The sequence below is a fragment of the Mustela erminea genome, chromosome 19, assembly GCF_009829155.1.
Source record: "Mustela erminea isolate mMusErm1 chromosome 19, mMusErm1.Pri, whole genome shotgun sequence".
Lineage (NCBI taxonomy): Eukaryota > Metazoa > Chordata > Mammalia > Carnivora > Mustelidae > Mustela > Mustela erminea.
Window position 1 is genome coordinate 56,109,794 of NC_045632.1, and position 18,419 is coordinate 56,128,212.

The 18,419-nt window shown below is 46.6% G+C and overlaps 1 protein-coding gene and 1 pseudogene across 2 annotated transcripts in view; both read left to right on the forward strand.

Moving 5' to 3' along the window:
- Nucleotides 1–18,058, forward strand: part of CDH13 (cadherin 13) — a 1,398,954-nt gene extending 1,380,896 nt beyond the window's left edge. For both annotated transcript variants that reach the window (XM_032325075.1, XM_032325076.1), the window contains 3 exons: nt 4,456–4,689; nt 6,625–6,843; nt 16,976–18,058. In XM_032325075.1, the coding sequence (XP_032180966.1) occupies nt 4,456–4,689; nt 6,625–6,843; nt 16,976–16,983 (461 nt within the window). In that variant the 3' untranslated portion in view covers nt 16,984–18,058. The remainder of the gene's footprint in view (nt 1–4,455; nt 4,690–6,624; nt 6,844–16,975) is intronic.
- LOC116579554 lies at nt 7,751–9,983 on the forward strand (annotated as a pseudogene).
- Nucleotides 18,059–18,419: the final 361 nt, after the last annotated feature.

Sequence of the window (18,419 nt, forward strand, 5' to 3'; positions counted from 1 at the left end):
AATTTGTTTCTGCTTCTGATTCTAATAATGGTCATGGTTATTGTAAAGCAAATTGACAAAAGAAGAGTATTATTTTAATGTCAATTACCTGGAGAGATAATCACCATTTAGGCTTCAGTATATTTCTTTCTAACCTTTCTCCATTTCTAATTATTGTTTTTTAATTAGGATTACACTATGTTTCTAGTTGTACCTCTTACTAACAAGATATTTTATATATATATATATATATATACACACATATATTTATTTTATATATATATATATATATAAACATCTGAGTGATTGATTCGATTAGAAAAAATCTCAGTGGGATGCTTGGGTGGCTCAATCATTAAGCATCTGCCTTTGGCTCAGGTCATGATCCTGGGTCCCGGGATCAAGTCCCACATCGGGCTCCTTGCTCAGCGGGGGGCCTGCTTCTCCCTCTGCCTGCTGCTCCCTCTGCTTGTGCTCGCTCACTCTCTCTTTCTCTCTAATAAATAAATAAAATCTTAAAAAAAAAAAAAGAAAGAAAAGAAAAAAATCTCAGTATTTTCTGGCTGAAGTGGAAATCCTGTTTGCTCAGGATTCTGAATAAGATAAAATAAAATAAAATACCTATGAACAAAGGTGTCCTAGACGGGCTGTCAGAACGGCGGACACTCAGCCATACTCACAGGCCCTACAATGCCTTCAGCGTGGAGGTAGGTGTGTTTCTCTGGAAGCAAGACTATGGCCTTCACCAAATTCCCAAAGGGGAACCCACTTCCCATTCCATTTTTTTTTTAAAGATTTTATTTATTTATTTGACAGACAGAGATCACAAGTAGGCAGAGAGGCAGGCAGAGAGAGAGAGGGGGAAGCAGGCTCCCCACTGAGCAGAGAGCCCAATGCAGGGCTCGATCCCAGGACCCTGGGATCATGACCTGAGCTGAAGGCAGAGGCTTTAACCCACTGAGCCACCCAGGCGCCCCTTCCTGTTCCGTTTAAAACCCACTGCCAAGAATGGTTCCTCTCTCAGGAGCCCTTCCCGCTCCTCCCCTACAAAGACAGAAACTTGCACAACCACAGGCAAATCCCTCCACTCACTGGAGGACAGCCGTCCTCTGATCCTTATGCAGCTACCCTGAGAATACGGCCCCCGGGCTCCTCTGGGGTGGGGGCGCTGCAAGGAGGAGGAATCACAATTCTAGCTCCATGTCCTGGGAGTTTTGCTCAATTTGAGGCTTTTTCCCTATCGAAGTAGAAATTCCACATAGGACGGCCCAGTCTCAACCATGCTTTGGTTCTGACATGGGGTCCTACAGAGTAGTCCCTGGGGGGTCGGCGGTTGCTGGGGGGAAGGCGAGAGAAGAGGTGAGGTTTTTATCGTGTGTCATGAGACCCAGAAGTTCCCATATTTCCTGGGCCCCCCGGAGCTCCTGGAGCCGAATGGGCTGGTGAAGAGTCTTTATATTCTGAATTGCGTCTGAATTTTGGATGGTGACTTTTCTCCATCCTGTGATGTCCACTGGGAGAGGCTGTTTTCCTGAAGACTGTGAGAGTGCAGTCTTCCCCTTATCGATGAAAAAACCAAGCTCATTTTCCTTGCGTTCAGAAGAAGACATCACCAGCCTAGTCCGGGAATAACACACAGGGAAACGAAGACAGTCGTATAATTAAGTTCATGAAAGGCTGATGCGTTCGGCCATATTTCAAATACTTATAATGCCTTCTCATCCATTCTACCAAGTGACGGCTCTTCATAATATATTCAGAGTGAAAAAATATAATGGATTCCTCTGAGATACTCAATTATTCAATAAAAAAAAAGAAAAAGAATTTTTCAGTAAAGAAATTCAACCAAATGACTAAAGCTGACAGGGAAAAACCAACCTCCAAGTAATTATGCATTTCTTTTGAGTTCTGGCTCCAACAAAGGTTGATGACGTGCCACCACTAGGAACAGTCATCCCTCTGCTGATGAATGACGTTGGTGTTTCGACGTTAACGGGTATTTATTAGAATGTTTACTCTGAAAATGTCATTGGGTGTTGATATATTTCAAGTTCCACCAGCCCGGCTGAAAAAAATGTCTGTTCTCACTTCATGACTCCCTGCCCAGCTTCCTTCAAGCTGGAGTCTTCCCCATTACTGGCCACGTCTCATAAAGAAGTCGCCAGCCCCCTTCTCCTTACAAAGTCCCATGGCTTCTCTTTTCCCCTTCTCCTTTGGGGTGTCACGACCCATTTCACCACTGTTCATTGCCTCCTCTTCCAATTCATGTCCCCTCTGTCTTCTGCAAACCACCAGCTGCTCCTTCAACTCTGGGGCTTTCCAGGCTTCCACCCCCCCTCCCTTCTGCGCTGTCACATTGGGTGGCCTGATTGGCTAGGACCCTTTCAAAGCCTCTGTGCGGACAAGTCCTCAGTCACTACCCAGTGCCGGCACGTCTCCTAAGCTCTGCATGTTTCCAGACAGGTACACAGAGCTGAAATGTCTTTCTGCTCCCCACTACCTTCCATTTTGGGGTTCCCCATCCTCAGCAGCCTCATCTGAGTACCTGATCACTAAAACGAGACATTTCTTTCTTACTCCAACTGCCTACATCATGCCTTAATCTGTTGCTGGTGTCGCTGCCTCGGTGGCCAACATCTCTTGCCAATATCACGTGTGTTTCTAAAAACCAGTCACATCGATGGGCCCACTGCCTCTGTGAAAAACCTCCAGTGATTCCCTGTGGCCTGGAGACTCGGTACCAGCAGGTCATCGTGAAAGTCAGGCCCTGTGCCCTCCCAGACATCACCAGGCTTGTCTCCTTCCATCCACTCTAACAGCCCATCATGGCGCCGGGTGACGCTGTGCACACCCACGTAGGCCGGGAGAGAAGGCGTGAGCCACAGCCAATTTGAGTGTTGGCAGAACATCTCATGATCCTCTCAGAATAGTGGGCACAGGAGGCTAGTAGGAGCCGCTCTTTGCCACTGGCTCCTTGTGCTTCGTGTCACTCATAACAAGGGCCACCTCTGCCAACTCCCTCTTTTACTGTCTGGGTCAGAGCAGAATAACCTGCCTGAATCTGGAAAGGATGCACCATGTCTTCACCTGCAGAATCCGTCAGACCTCGCCTTGCCTTGCCCTGGAGACATGCCCCCCTGAGCTCACATACACATTACCCTGCGAGCCCCCGTGTGATTCAGAACTGAACTTGAGACTTGATGTGCACTTCAAGAAACAAACAGAGTGTCACGGGAAATAAGGTTGAGCTTGGAAGTGCACATGAGGACAGGAAAGATGAAATGGAGCCAGACCCTGGGTTAGGACTAGTGCATAAAGTCAGAGTACTGGATTCTGGAGGAGTGCCAGAACCTTTTGGAATAGGGCAAATCTGTCTACGTGCAATTTGTGGCCCGTGAATTTGGATCTAACGTTTCTCAGAGAAATCAGGAACTGTTAATGAGTGGTTGGACCCAAGAGAAAACCTCTGACATCTAGATGATTAAAAATAAAGTTAAGGAGCAGTAAATAAACTCACTCTGAGCCTTTTGGAAATGAAACAGCCTTTTCTTTAGGTGAAAGACAGTATCACGCCAGGGGTTGTAAGGGGCTTTTTAAAAATCATGATCCCTAAGATAAAAAAAAAAAAAAAAAAAAAAGACATGGCAGGAAGTAACTGAAATATGAAAACCCAAGACCTGAGAAATGAGGCCCAAAGATGATATTATGATTGCTTCAGCTGCCCTAGTAGCCAGCCAGCACTTGTGTATCTGTAACTAACCCCCCTTTCTTTTTTGTTTTTTTAAAGATTTTATTTATTTATTTGACAGTCAGAGATCACAAGTAGGCAGAGAGGCAGGCAGGGGAGCGGGGAGCAGGGTGTCCACCAAGCAGAGAGCCCGATGCGGGGCTCGATCCCAGGACCCTGGAATCATGACCTGAGCCAAAGGCAGAGGCTTTAACCCCCTGAACCACCCAGGTGCCCCACTAACCCCTCTTTCTATATCTGTCCTGTGCTGCTAGGTCAGCGCCCCCGGAGCACCAGCCGTCAGCCCAGACCCACGCCCCCCTACAAAGGAAACCCCGGATCTGCTCACCCTTTCTCTAGTCATCTACCCAGTCAGACAGAGCTATTTCATACATACAAAACCCAGTCTTGTCTCATGGGGCCCCATCTTCCCTGTGTCATCGACAGCTGTGAATCGTGGCTGTCTAGATAAAAGGTTTCATTGGCTAAGCAAGGAAAGGTCCTGTTTGTTATATCCATTCTCTGCTTTCAGCGCGTTGAATGTCTTGTGTGCGAGAAGCTTCGCATTCTAAGGGTAAAGGCTACAGAATTTACATCAAAAGTATATGAGAAGTCTTTTAGGCCACTAGGCTTTATGCAAATGTGTAAGCTATTGGGTCCATCCTATTGGAAACCCTTTAACAATAATACAGGTGTCAAGCTCTGGCCTGGGCCCAGCAGCCTGCTAACCTCTCCGTCCTTCCCCACAGGCAACCCTCCCGCTACCGGGACCGGAACTTTGCTGATCACTCTGGGGGATGTCAACGACAACGCCCCCGTCATCTTCCCGACAGTCGCGGAAGTCTGCGATGACGCCAAAAACCTCAGCGTCGTGATTTTGGGAGCGTCAGATAAGGACCTTCACCCAAATACAGACCCTTTCAAATTTGAGATCCATAAACAGGCTGTTCCCGATAAAGTCTGGAAGATCTCCAAGATCAACAGTAAGTCGGCTTACACGTTCTCTGGCTGCTTGTCTAGCTTCGAAGCCTCGTTTCCCGGGCCTGCCTGCCTCTCCCACACTGTCCCTCCCTGCTCGCCTCCCCTCGTGTCCATACCCTCCGTGCTCCACCGTGTCCTCGGTACCACACGCCCCGGACTGGACACCCACCCCGTCTGCAGCCTGCAGAAGCCCAGGTCTCGGCCTCTCCGCACGCATGGCACGGCCCAGCCGTCTCTGAGTGTGCGTGTTCTCAGAGAAGGCTAAAGAAACAGGCAGCCCCGGTAGAACAATCCTGATAGAGCCTTAGCCTCTAACCCTCCATCTTGCACTTTGCGTGCAGACGACCACACAATGAGCTTTGCCTTGGCGACAGCCACGGCTTTGATGTTCACCGGTGATATCGTCCCGCATCTGTCCTGTCCCTCACTGAGGACACTTGCCCGTCAGGACCCTTCCTACCAGTCTCTCCGTGTGGGAAGGTGGAGTTCAAAACTGAGCCCGACAGTTTCCCTACGTCCGTGAGCACCTGCTTCCCTCCCCGTGGCAAACATGAGCTCACTACTAAGTTCACCCAGTTTTGCAATGACATCAGAAACCAGAACCCATGCACTGGACTCCCTCTGTCCCCGGTAGCGAACTTCCCCTGCAACCGACCCAGCACGGTACCGTGCTCACCCGGCAGCGGTAGACTTTTCGAGAGGGACTGGGAATTACGCATTTCATTAAGGCTGTACAATTGTGCATAAAATTTTCTATTAAAAAATCTCATATGTATTGAATGGTCTTATCTCATATCTCATTTTATTAGTGCCTTCCTCTTGTTATTGATTCCATTGGCCTGTTTGTCTATTTTATTGCCTTTTAAAGAATGAGTTCTGTTACACTGATTACTTTTAATTAAAACAGCCCTCCTCTTTTTCGAGGGGTTACTGCCTCCTTTGCTAGTTTCTGTGGTGATAGCAGATTGCAATAGCCACCACCAGCTCTTTCCAGAAAGTTCCAACCAGAACTTTCTTACTCGAGCTTCTCATCCACGTGAGGGATGAGATATATTGCGTTAACCCGTCCCGCAGCTGGGGTGACATGTTGGTTATTTCTGCTGCTTCTCCCTGTGGTCAGGACGACACTTCACCTGTTTCTGTTTCCATGTCTTTGCTCTGTTTTCTTCATGGTTTTATTTAAGAGATAGAAGACTTCTCAGTTCATTTCCTGGTCCCAGTTCTGTTTCTTGAGGTTTTAATGCCTATCACTGTTCATGCCCAGAAGGGGCGTTTTTTCCAGCTTCATGGAAGTACAGTTGACAAATAAAAATTATATATATTTAAGGTACACACTGTGGTGTTCCAAGATGGAATCTTGGGACAGTACATCAAAAACTAATGAGGTAATTAATTAAAAAAAAACTAGGGAGGGAGGGAAAAAAAAAACTAATGAGGTACTGTATGGTGACTAACGTAACATGATAAAAAATCAAGAATAAGAAAAAAAGCAACAATAAGAAAAGGTACACACTGTGACGATGGGAGAATGGGTTTTTAAGTCAGTTTTTCTAGATGTCGAATGTGATCATGACAAAGATGGTTCTATTGGTTTTATCAGGAGGAGTTCTTAGTAGGCGGTCATCTTCACAAAAAGGGGTCCTCTAGAAATAGATTATCACAGCACTGAACCATGGGTCTCCTTGGCCGTGGAATGTTCTACCCAGTGCTGCCCAAGGTCACAGCCACCGGCCACACGTGGTTGCTGGACACTGGAGGTGTGGCTACTGCAACAGAGGAGCTGAATTTGAATTTTTAATGAATTTAAGTTTAAACGCGCCCATGGTTATAAACCCACACGCGATTCGTGATTGGTGTGGTTTTCGTCTCCAAAACCTCACCCTTTTATTTAGGAAGGTCTAACCACCTCTCACGAAGGTCCTCCTTGTCTCCCCCAGATACGCACGCCCTGGTAAGCCTCCTCCAAAACCTGAACAAAGCCAACTACCACCTGCCCATCGTGGTGACAGATTCAGGGAAGCCACCCATGACGAACATCACAGACCTCAGGGTACAGGTGTGCTCCTGCAAGAACTCTAAAGTCGACTGCAACGCGGCGGGGGCCCTGCATTTCAGCGCGACCTCGGTCCTGCTCGTCTCCCTCTTCAGTCTGGCATGTAAGTAGCCCAGACTCCGGGCCATGCGCGAGGGTGAGCACCTAACCGCACCGGTGTCCCTGTCTTCCATCGAGCTTTCCAAACTATTCATCCCAGAGGACGCGTTCATTCTCAGTTCATGTCTGTGTCATAGAAAGTGTGACATGTAAAAGTGTTCCAACTTCTGTTGGAAGGCGTCTTCATGTCCCCCCAGCCAGCCAGTCTGACGGATTGTGCAAAGACATTCTTTGCAACCCACAGACTAGGTGATGGGAAAACGTCCTGCTGATGCCACCAAATTTAGGCTAATAAGAATGGGCCACGTTGGTAACTGGTCTAGAGCCTCATTTCCCCCTGCATTGTGCGGAAGAATCTTGGCGAGGTTAGAGTAGGTCGTCTGCCTTTTTAAGAACGGTCATGAGAATTCAGGGAGGGAGCCTGGGATGTGGGAAAAGAGATAAATGCATAATTTTCACCCATTTTTTTTTCCACTGACGGGTAGTAATGGCTGCAATATAATGAAGCATTATTTTAAACAAATGAATCGTTGGCTGAGTTATATAAATGTGAGCATAAAATGAATAGATGTGTGTATCACGTATTTCCCGTGCTTGGTGCACTGCCCAACGTTAACCTTAGCAATTACTCACGTGTAGGCAATGCCATTCACGTCCTCTTGGGCTTTGGTATTTATATTTTGAGAAGGTTATCGGTGTAAGTGTGAACGGGGACCTCAAGAAACTGAGGACTAGGGAAAAAAGGAATAGACGTTATTGGTTCCTCGTGACCGTGGTAAGTGAGGTCAAAACAGAGCTAAGGAGAACATCTTACAATGAGCAGCGTCTCTCCGGATGGGTGGATGGAAAGAAGGAAGGACGGATGGAAGAAAATACATTCTTCGCTTTCTTTTCTTCTTTTTTTCCTTTCTTTTTTTCCTTCTCTTTCCTTTTTCTTCAAGAACTAAAATATTACTAGTAAAGGTGAAATCCCCTGTGTTTTTCTCCCCAGTTTCATTTCCTTTTCTCTTTCCCCCGAGAAAATACTATCATGACTTAGACTACATCCAGATGTTATTTTTTATGTTTACTACACACACACACACACACACACACACACACACACACACACACCCTGCTTGTAGTTCTGTTTTGTGCCGCTTGTCAAACTCCATGTAATTCATGTCATACCGAGCAGGATGTACCGTACTGGCTTTTCTTCCCTCCCACATTGCATTTCCACGGTTCTTCTGTGTTATCCTGATTGGGAGTTGGCAAACTCTGACCACAAAGAGCTGGGCAGGAAATACTTTGGGTTCTGTGGGCCATATCAGCTTTGTCACATTTTCCTTTTTATCGCTCTTTTGTTGTTCTTTCTGTCTTTTGTTGTGTTACCGCTCTCTAAATGCATGAAACCATTCTGAGCTGGAGAGCCACACAAACACACTGTAGCCCAAGAGCCATGGCTCACCCTGCTCCAGTCCATCCATTTAAGTGCCAGAGAGCATCTGTCCCACGGACACCGTGCGATGAACTCCCCAGGCAGCAGACACCCTGGGTTCATTTACGATGCCCTTTGCCGATCCGTGCTATGGCACTAAACGTATGCAATCTGTCTCCCCACCAGCTTCGCAAGTTACTCGTCAACAGACAGCAAGCCCAGCACTCCGTGTGGCTTCTAGGAGTCACCGGAACTCACACAGAGCAGAGCCTGGGTACACTCGAGGGCAGTACTTCTCGTGTGATTGTAGAGAAAAAAGTGTGGTGCGTGTGTCCGTGTGTGTGCGTGTGTACGCATGCACACGTGTACAAATGTGTACACAGAGAGAGAGAATATAACAGAGTGGCCACTCACACATCAGCCCTCGTAAACCCAGTCACGCAACATCCAAGCCTAACTCTCCACAGCATCACTTTGAAGAACCGAGGCTCTGCCGGGCGCAGCTCCCTTCTCCACGACTCTGGACTGACTGCCAGTGAGTTTTTCAAAGGGAGGCTTGCTGAGCATGGTGGACAAGGAAGCACTGATTTTGCCAAAGAAACATAAGAAGAAAAAGGAGCAGAAGTCAGTACTGGAAGAAGATGTTTCGTAAATACAATACAATACGCTCAAGGATTTCTTATCACCCCCGAGTCCGAGGCGGCCCAGCTGGACGCGCTTCGGTGGTCCCTGTTGCTCAAGGACTTTAATAAGCTAAACACAAGGAGAGGGTACTGCGGGTGGAGAGGACAGGACACGGCATCATTCCGGATCCGGATGGGAGCGGCTGTTAATTACGTGCGCAGAACCAGCCACTCGCTTGTTGACATCCCAGCCGAGTTCGGGCAAAGAATGTGTGGGACCCGTCCGGCCACACGGTGCTCTTGAAGGGGGCTCCCAACTGTGTGGGGCTCTAGGGACTCCGACAGGTGCCTTATTCCAGGGACCCCCATGTACTGCTGCGGGAAAGAGGCAGCTTGGAGCATGGAGCATCAGACAAGAGCCAGAGAATCGCATGTGATCCTGGAAGAAGACTAGAACTCTACGGAATGAATTGGAGGCCGGCACCTACATTCGGGCGCTGTGTGTGCACCTCGCTTCACTACTGGGAGTTGGCAGTCAGAAGCAGGAACTTCAGAGGGCTCATTCTGGGGTCCTGAGCAGAAGGACCACCTGGGGACAATTCCTGACATGCCTGACGCCCAGCAACTACATGACAACCACAGGATGGGACTTATCTGCGGCAAGCTTTCCACCCTTGGAAAAGCTGCCGCCTTCTCATCAGTGGCTGATGACCACAGTCAGCTGTGGGGCAAAGATCGGGCTTGCAGGGGTTCTCCGGTTTGAAGATGGCATCAGAGTCACTCAGGAGATGGTGGTCATCACCACCAACAGGGAAGCAGGCTGCGTTCCGTTAATGACCACAGCCATGATCCCTACTGGGACCAGGATATCGTAGCCAAGATCAAGAGAGTAATCGTGGAGAGAGACACTTACCCTCAGAAGTGGGACTCAGGTCCAAAGACAAGTCAGAAGAGGCTGATAATCAAGCAGGGCCTTCTGGGTCAGCGTGGCAAGCCACAGACAGCACGCTTGCAACCTAGTTGCAGGAATCTGAGGGCGACAGTGACCACAAAGAGAGGGACGTCTGGTGATTCAGTCGGCTGAGTGTCAGACTCTTGAATTCAGCCCAGATCTTGATCTTGGGGTTGTGAGATCGAGCCCCGCATGGGGCTCTGTGCTCAGCGAGGAGTCCGCTTCTCTCTCCCGCCCCCATCTCCTGCCCCTCCCCCGGCTCACACACGCGAGCTCCCTCTCTCTCAAATTAATTGATTAAAGAGAAACAGAGACAGTGACCGGTGTGGTAGCCCCGAAGCGGCAGCGAGAGAGTGAAAGTGACAAGACCTCAAGAAGGAAAAGAGGAAGAAGGATAAGAAAGCCAAAGCTGCTCTGGAGAGTCGGGGGGATCCAGGAGATGGGAACAGTGACGCCACCAATAAGGAGGAGGAGGAAATAAAAGTGCAATTGACCTCTGGGTCGCAGACCCCAGTTTTAGCACCAGGTCCGGTTAGGAGGAGAAATTAAAGCCTTACTGAGAAAACAGAATTCCTTTTGTTCTTGAAGGAACCAGAAAGGGTGGGGAGGTCCAGGATATCATAGCTGCAGCCCAAGAACTACCTGACCTTCCCTGGTGTGCTCATCCCATCCCGTCGTGTTTTAAGGATAAGGGTGAAGGACGCAGGTTCGAGGCCAGCCCCTCCTCTGCTTGGGAGAGTTGGGAACCCTCTGCCTGAAACCCAGCACAGCCCAGGAACCATCTGTGGCCATTTCAAAGGAGGCAACCCTCCTCCAAATGCTGGGAGAAGGTTGTACTTTTTACGTACTAAAGCTTACTTGTTTTTAAGTTAAAAATAATAATAATAGATGGGGACTTCCTACTGCCAGTTGCTGAACTGTGTATTTCTGGGCCCATCCGCCCTGTAGAGCCCACATCCCAGGTGCCTCCAGCACACGGACCCCGTGTTTGTATATATATTCACACAATATTTTTAGTAATAATATGCATATCTGCTACTACCAATCCATATATTAAACATTAGTAAGATTTAACCTATCTGTACAGGTTAAGGGGGCTGTTCATAAGGCAGCAGTGTTTTCCTCTCCTCAAGCAGGGATTTTTTTCCTGGGCCTCCTACTTTGGAGACCTACAGAGGTCAATAGTGAGCAGATCCCCAAAGACTGCCCACTTGCCCCCAGCTGATGGCTAGGATCACAACTCATCCGGGGCAGAATCACCTGGTAATTCCTAAGGAACGTATGTTCATTTTTATACTCAAAATAGTATCATCAAGAAAAGACAGATGCGTGCACACTACAGTGGAGATGTCAAATGCGCTTTTTGTTCTCACAAAGGGAACCATCCCAGCTAGCAGCACACAGCCATCCACTGTAGGTAAGGCCACCTGGAGGCAATGTCAGAATCACCCTGGAAAAGGAGCTCAGCATCTCCCTGCACAGCTAGAAATGTCCTAGGGTTATACTCCAATGTTTTCACCACAAGATGGGTAGGTTCAGCCCAAAATAGAGTTAGGAACATGAGCATTCACCTGCTTGACTTCAGAAAGAACCTCCATCTGTCTGTATATAAAAGGCATAAGACTACATAATATTGTTCATTTGAACATGTGGGCCTGCCGAATATAACGGCGCTCGTTTCATTATACACCTAGCAGGAGAACATCCTTCCCAACGAGGGAGGTACCTAACAAGACGTGTGAGGAGCGCGGTGAGAGCTAGCAGGAGTGAGGAACCGTGGGTGTCCCATGGCTCAGAATTCTTTGAAAGAGCAGGACTCAGAGTGGCCCACCCACCTGTGTAGCTATTAACCTGACACTGACAAGAAGCAGAAAGGGGCCTAAAACACTAAGCAAGGTCGCGTGAAGGAAGGGGCATCTACAAGCACTAATCTAGATTATAAAGGGCAGGGATAACAACTTCCTGACCCTGCTTGATGCTTCTTTGAACCAGGAGTTGGCAAACTACTGTCCGAAGGTCAAACATGGCCCACTCCTGTTTTCGTAAATAAAGTTTTATTGGAACACAGCCATATTTGCAGTCAGCCTGCTTGCTGCTACAACAGCAGGGTTGAGCGGGAACCACAGAGACCACATGACCTGCGGAGCGGAAATACGGATTCACCCGGCCCTTAACAGGAAAAGCGTGCCAACCCCTTCTTTGAAGCCTTGCTCTTAAAACCATAGTGATCGTATCATAGAACATAGCGGGAGGGATTTTTTCTTCCTCCCCTCAAATAACATTGAGATCCAGGGAGAACAGCTGAACCAAATACCCTAATGTCCCAGGGCTTTTTTATTTTCTTCACTGGCCCGGAGATGTTATCCCACTTTATAGATGGGAAAACTGAGGCTCGGAGACATCCCCAGGTGCGCGAGCCGTGAGGCATTCACCGTCAGACTGCCTCCCCGCCGGAAAAAGTGATAAAAACATTTCAGCTTGTTCGGAGACCACAGAAGGCATTACTGCCGCTGAGAAGTGAGATGAGGGGTCTGTACCTCCTTTTCTGACAGCTGAAACTGAAGGGAATAAAACTAATGACATTGCAAGTAATAAAAAATGTAAATGGAATTAATTTTACTACCAATTTCATTGTTGAAGGTTAGTGTTGCTGACACTGGAGAGCTGTGCTGTGCTCCCCCAGGACCCTCCCCACAAAGCAGCCTGGCATCTCTATTAGGCTGTGTCTTGGGGGGCGGGGGGGGGGGCTCATACAGCTCTGCATGGTGTGACACAAGCAGCTCCAGGGGAAAATATCATCCTGAAACCTTTCTGAACATTGTTTTAGGTTTAATTAATCAGCAATAGCAAGAACATAAAAAGATCAGGCGAACCCCATTAACAAGTACCAAAATGAAATGCCTCTACATTGGCGAGGAAGGAGAATTGCATTATAACCTCGATCACAATGAGAAAGTTTAAAGACGTGACCGAGATGAGCAAAGCAGCCGCTGAAAATACTTCTAATGCATTGTGTGAAGGGATTATTTGGATTCCATCAAATTTGCCCATTTTGAGGGTACAATTGGCTGCATTTTGGTAAATGTACACACTTGTGTAGCGACACCAATTATCAAGGTACAGTTTCCTTGTGTGCCTTTGCTATTGATCCCCTCCCCTGAATCCAGACCCTCTTTGATCTGCCTTTTCTGATTATTTGCTTGCCTTTCTAGAATTTTCTATACATGGAATCATACAGACCATGTTGTCGAGGGTATCAGTATATTGTTCCTTTCTGTTGTGAAATGTGTTCTGGGCAGAGACAGACCTGGAGGAGCACCCAATCCAGGGGGAGAAGGCTGCCCTCTGCCCGCAGTTGGTCCTGAGCCATGCTATACAGAGGTTCTATGGCCCCTTGATCGGGTACAACTGTGTGGATAATGACATTGACCTCCCAGGGCTTCTAAGTGCCATGCACATACAAAGCTAAGAGCTTTACCTAAATTACACAGACTATCTCATGTAATCAAGTCCACAGCCTTCAGACGGAGGATCCTTTACTTTACAGTCTGAATTGGCTTGAACACGATTGGAGACTTTCATTTAGCAGGTTTTATTCAGTCCATTTTTTTTTCCTCAGTGACCAAAATTATTTTAAATGATAAACGTCACACTGTTTTTTTAGCAGCTTTATTGAGGTATAATTCTCATAACATAAAATTTACCTGCTATAATTAAATTTATCTACTTTACTGATTCTGGTAAATGTATAGTATTCTACAGCACCAAACTCTAGTTTTAGGACATCTCCGTTACTGTGTAAAGTTATCTTGTGCCCCCTTTATAATCAGACCTCACCCCTGTCCCAGCCCTGGGCAATTTCTGATTTGCTTTCTGTCTATAGTTATTCCTTGCCTGGATATTTGATTTGAATGGCAGCATAAAATATGTAGTCCTTTTCTTTTTTTTTTTTTTAAAGATTATTTATTTATTTATTTATTTATTTGACAGACAGAGATCACAAGTAGGCAGAGAGAGAGAGAGAGAGGAGGAAACAGTCTCCCTGCTGAGCAGAGAGCCTGATGCGAGGTTCAATCCCAGGACCCTGGGATCATGACCTGAGCCGAAGGCGGAGATTTTATACCACTGAGCCACCCAGGTGCCCCACATAGTCCTTTTCATTGGGTGTCTATCACTTGGCATAATGCTTCTGTGGTTCATTCATGTTGAGGCATGTATCTGTAGTTTTTTCTTTTTAATATCGAGTAATATTTCACTGTATGGATATACCACATTTTTTTTAATGCATTCACTGGGTGATGGATATTTGAGTTGTTTTCCAGTTTGGGGATTGTATGAATTATGCTGCCATGAACATCCATATATGTGTCTTTATGGGGCACTGACCATGCTTTTGAGAAGAAATGTTTCAGCATTCACTATTACAAATTTAGGAAAGGTCCCAGTTCCATGGCAGTGGTGTAGAACCTCAGGGATGTTTGGGGAATCAGGGACAGGAGCCTGACAGGTTCAGCCAAGCATCTGCTCCCTTTCGGTATCGCTTCAGCCTTCTATTAGAAAACCATGTCCTCATCAGGAACATTGGGCTGGGGGTCAGAGAAGAGATGAGGGGAGATGTGTGGGTCTTGATGTAAGATGACCACCTCCTGGGGAGGATGTGGGGTCTCATGGTTGGGAGGGTGTGGTCATGAAACCGAAGCCCAAATGATGAGCAGCTCTTCAGAGTCTGTCATGAGTCAAAGAGAATGGTGTCCCAGTAGCCTTGAGGATCTGGATCCGTGCTGGAAGAGGAGAGATCTGAGCTGAAGATTCACTTTTTGGCACTTCCCTGAACCACTTTTGGGGTGACATGTCTAGGAATGCTGGTATAATTTACAGATGGGCAGAGGTTACCTTCCTGTCAGTGCACATTTGCAGAAATTCCTTAAGGATTTAGACTTGTCTCCAAAGGCAAGAGAAACAAAAGCAAAAAATGAACTGTTGGGACTTCATCAAAATAAGAAGCTTCTGCACAGCAAGGAAACAGTCAACAAAACCAAAAGGCAACCTATGGAATGGGAGAAGATACTCGCAAAATGTCTTGTCAGATAAAGGGTTAGCATCCAAAATCCGTAAAGAAGTTATGCAACTCAACAGCCAAAAAACAAAAACTCCACTCAAGAAATGGGCAGAAGACATGAACAGACATTTCTCCAAAGAAGACATCCAGATGGCCAACAGACACATGAAAGATGCTCAACATCACTCATTGTTGGGAAATACAAATCAAAACCACAGTGAGATACCACCTCACACCTGTCAGAACGGCTAAAATTAACAACAAAGGAAACAACAGATGTGGGCAAGCATGTGGAGAAAGGGGAACCCTCCTACACTGTAGGTGGGCATGCCAGCTGATGCAACTACTCTGGAAAACAGTATGGAGGCTCCTCAAAAAGTTACAAATATGGCCCAGCAATTGCACAGTTAGGTATTTACCCAAATGATACAAACATAGTGATCTGAAGGGGCACGTGCACCCAAATGTTTATAGCAGCAATGTCCACAAGAGCCAAACTATGGAAAGAGCCCACATGTCCATTGATAGATAAATGGATAAAGAAGATGTGGTATATATAAACAATGGAATATTACTCAGTCATCAAAAAGAATGAAATACTACCATTTGCAACAACATGGAAGGAACTAGAGGGTAAGGAACTCAAGGATGGCGCTTAGCGAAACAAGTCAGAGAAATACAAATATTACATGATTTCATTTTTATGTGGAATTTAAGAAACAAAAGAGATGGAGGATATTTTAAAATAAAATTCACAGTGCCATTTAATATATTCAAGTTTTTCTTCAAATATGGGGGAATATGGCTGGACACCAGCCCTGCAGCGCAAGTAACTAGAATTTACGATAATGGTGGCAAGGACAATGAAAAAGTCAGCTGGAAAGAAGAAATTAAATGCATTCCGGAGACTCCTCTGTCAAGGAATCACCTTTAGCTTTCCACCCTCCCAGTATCATGTTGCTTACACTTGAGTGACATTACGGAGACTTTTTATCTAATATTAGAGATGCTGCTTTAAATTTCCCAAACAGATAAGAGGATTAACCTCTAAAAACCAGGAGGTACAGAGTCAGTGTGTGAGTTCGTCCCACTGATCTGCCCCTCAGCAGGCTTTGAATGAAAAGACCCAGACTTTACAGAGTTACTCCATTATAGTCTGCCTAGCCATCGGTTCATTCTAGAATGATCTACGCTTACATGGTGGGTTGACCTGTGCACTTGTTTATTTCTTTGATTATAACACGACTTTTAGCAGTACCATTGCCCTGTATAAAGCCAAGATATAATAATAATAATTAAGCAAAAAGAGCAGATTCTCACTCATGCTGTTATCCAGCAGAGGGGAGACGCAGGGCTGCTGTACATCTTAGAGAATAAGCACAGTTTAGGTGACCTCAGTAATCTTGGACAAGACAGTTCAAGCCATGGAGGTGGAGGAAGGGGTCATGAGCCAAATACAGGTGGCTTCTGGAAGCTGCAAAAGGCACAGAACTGGCTTCCCCACTGGGGCCCCCAAAAGGAACACAGCTCCTCCAGCACCTCGACTCTAGCCCTCATAGGACCCATTTTTGGACTTCCGACCTCCAGAACTCTGAGAGAATAAGCTTTGTTATTTCCAACCACTAAGCTCACGGCCGTTTGTTACAGCAGCCGCAGGAAACTCATACATCTTCTCTGAAGAACCACCCAAACCTCTCTCGCTCTCCCCTGTGACCAAAAAAATAATATCCAGGATGCTAATCAGTCTCTCAGCTACCAAGTCAACTTGTCCCTAAAACAGCCGCCTTCTGGGCTACTGTGCAAGGGACAGGGCCCACAGAGGCAGTCAGCCCTCTGGGTCTAAGAGAAGGTATCTGGCATGAGCTTTTTTATATCAATCCAGCTGTTTAGACATAAACCGGCAGGACTATTTGCACTCTCTTCATATGTTATGCCAAAGAGGAAAAAAAATTCTTCCAGGTAGTGCAGTGTTTATAAACGTGTTTATGACCGCCTGTCTGCCATTCGTCTGGTGCTTAGCTAAAATGCTTTGCATCCAAACTGTACTATGCCTTGACTTAACTCTGAATCTTTCCCATTCAGGTCTGTGAGAACTCCTGACATTCGAAGCTTGACTACCAAGTTTCCATAGCAACAGGAAAAAGAAAAAAAAAATCCAAATCTGAAGATTGCAGTTTACAGCTCTCAAACATCACACCTAGGCCTCAATTGTTCCAGATTTTTTTTTGTTTTCTTTGCGATTTCACCGGCTCTGTCCTTCACCATTTCTCCTTTAATTAATGGAATCTTCTGAATTTTCCCTGGCTGTTTAAAGATCATGGCATATGACTTGACCTTCTGGGAGCAGGGACAATGACTACTTTTTCTGATGTGTTGCCATGTCGCTAGTCAGCACGTCACACACACAGCTTTGTGGGTTCGTATTTGTATATGTGTGAGTACCTGTATGTGTATATACACAGTATTTATAGAGAGAAACACTACAGAAGGAGCCTAGTTTTGATATGTCATTCTTCCTTGAGAGGTCACACAGAGAAAGGATAGAAGCGACACACCTGTCCCCTCCAGGGCCGCGGACCCAAGTGAGACACTAGCCCAGACCACAGAGCTGACACTCCTCCACCGTCCCCGGGGGTCTGCGTGCCACCACCCCCCTGCCAGGCAGGTCCACAGAGAGGGAGAGCAGAGACCCAAGTCCTTCCTCTCTCGTAAAGGACTACGACCCGTTTTTACTGCCACCCCATGCCACGATCGTGAGCAGAAGCGGAGAGGAGCAGAGCAGCAAGTCTAACCATCAAATGCCAAGAAAAGGGCTGGAAAATTCTTCCAGGGGCGCTCTCTGCATTTGTAGGTGTCCCGAATCCAGTCTCACCAGTTCTCACGAGGATGCGGATCGTAGCACAGGATAATCTCTCTCCCTAGTGTCTGTACATTTGCAGATGTCATCGTGGAGGCCCTACCTGCGTAGAAGGAAACCGACAGGTGTCACGTGTGTACACATATATGCCCACATGTATAGACATCCCTTTCTGCACATACACGTTTGTTTCCTATATACATAAAAGGCATCAAATAGAGTAAATACAGGTAGTTTTAAAAGTACCCTTTTGTGTGAATCGACTACCGTTGTTTGCAAACCTGAAAATAAAAGATGTTCATTATGTATGAAAAGTAATTGATTTTTATTCTGTGAGCATGTCAGAGAGGAAAGTCCGTGCTGTACTAAGATTACGTTCTTGTGGATACACTGTAAAGAACTATCCGAGCTCACACCAAATTTTTCTATCAGATAAAACTAGCGACAGCCTGTGGCTTTTTCTTAGAGCTGGCCACGCACTAGGGTAAGGTAAGTGTCTTAGCATATTTCGATGCGGTTGCTTATTGAAGGTTTTAACCCCACGCGCACACGCGTGTGAGCGCGCACACTCAAACCCACGCTTTCTTATGCAATCTCTGTTTGCACCCGTGCATTCAGTCCGCCTTCTGTAGGAAGTAGGAGTCATCTGTTGTCTTTATCGTAGTGAAA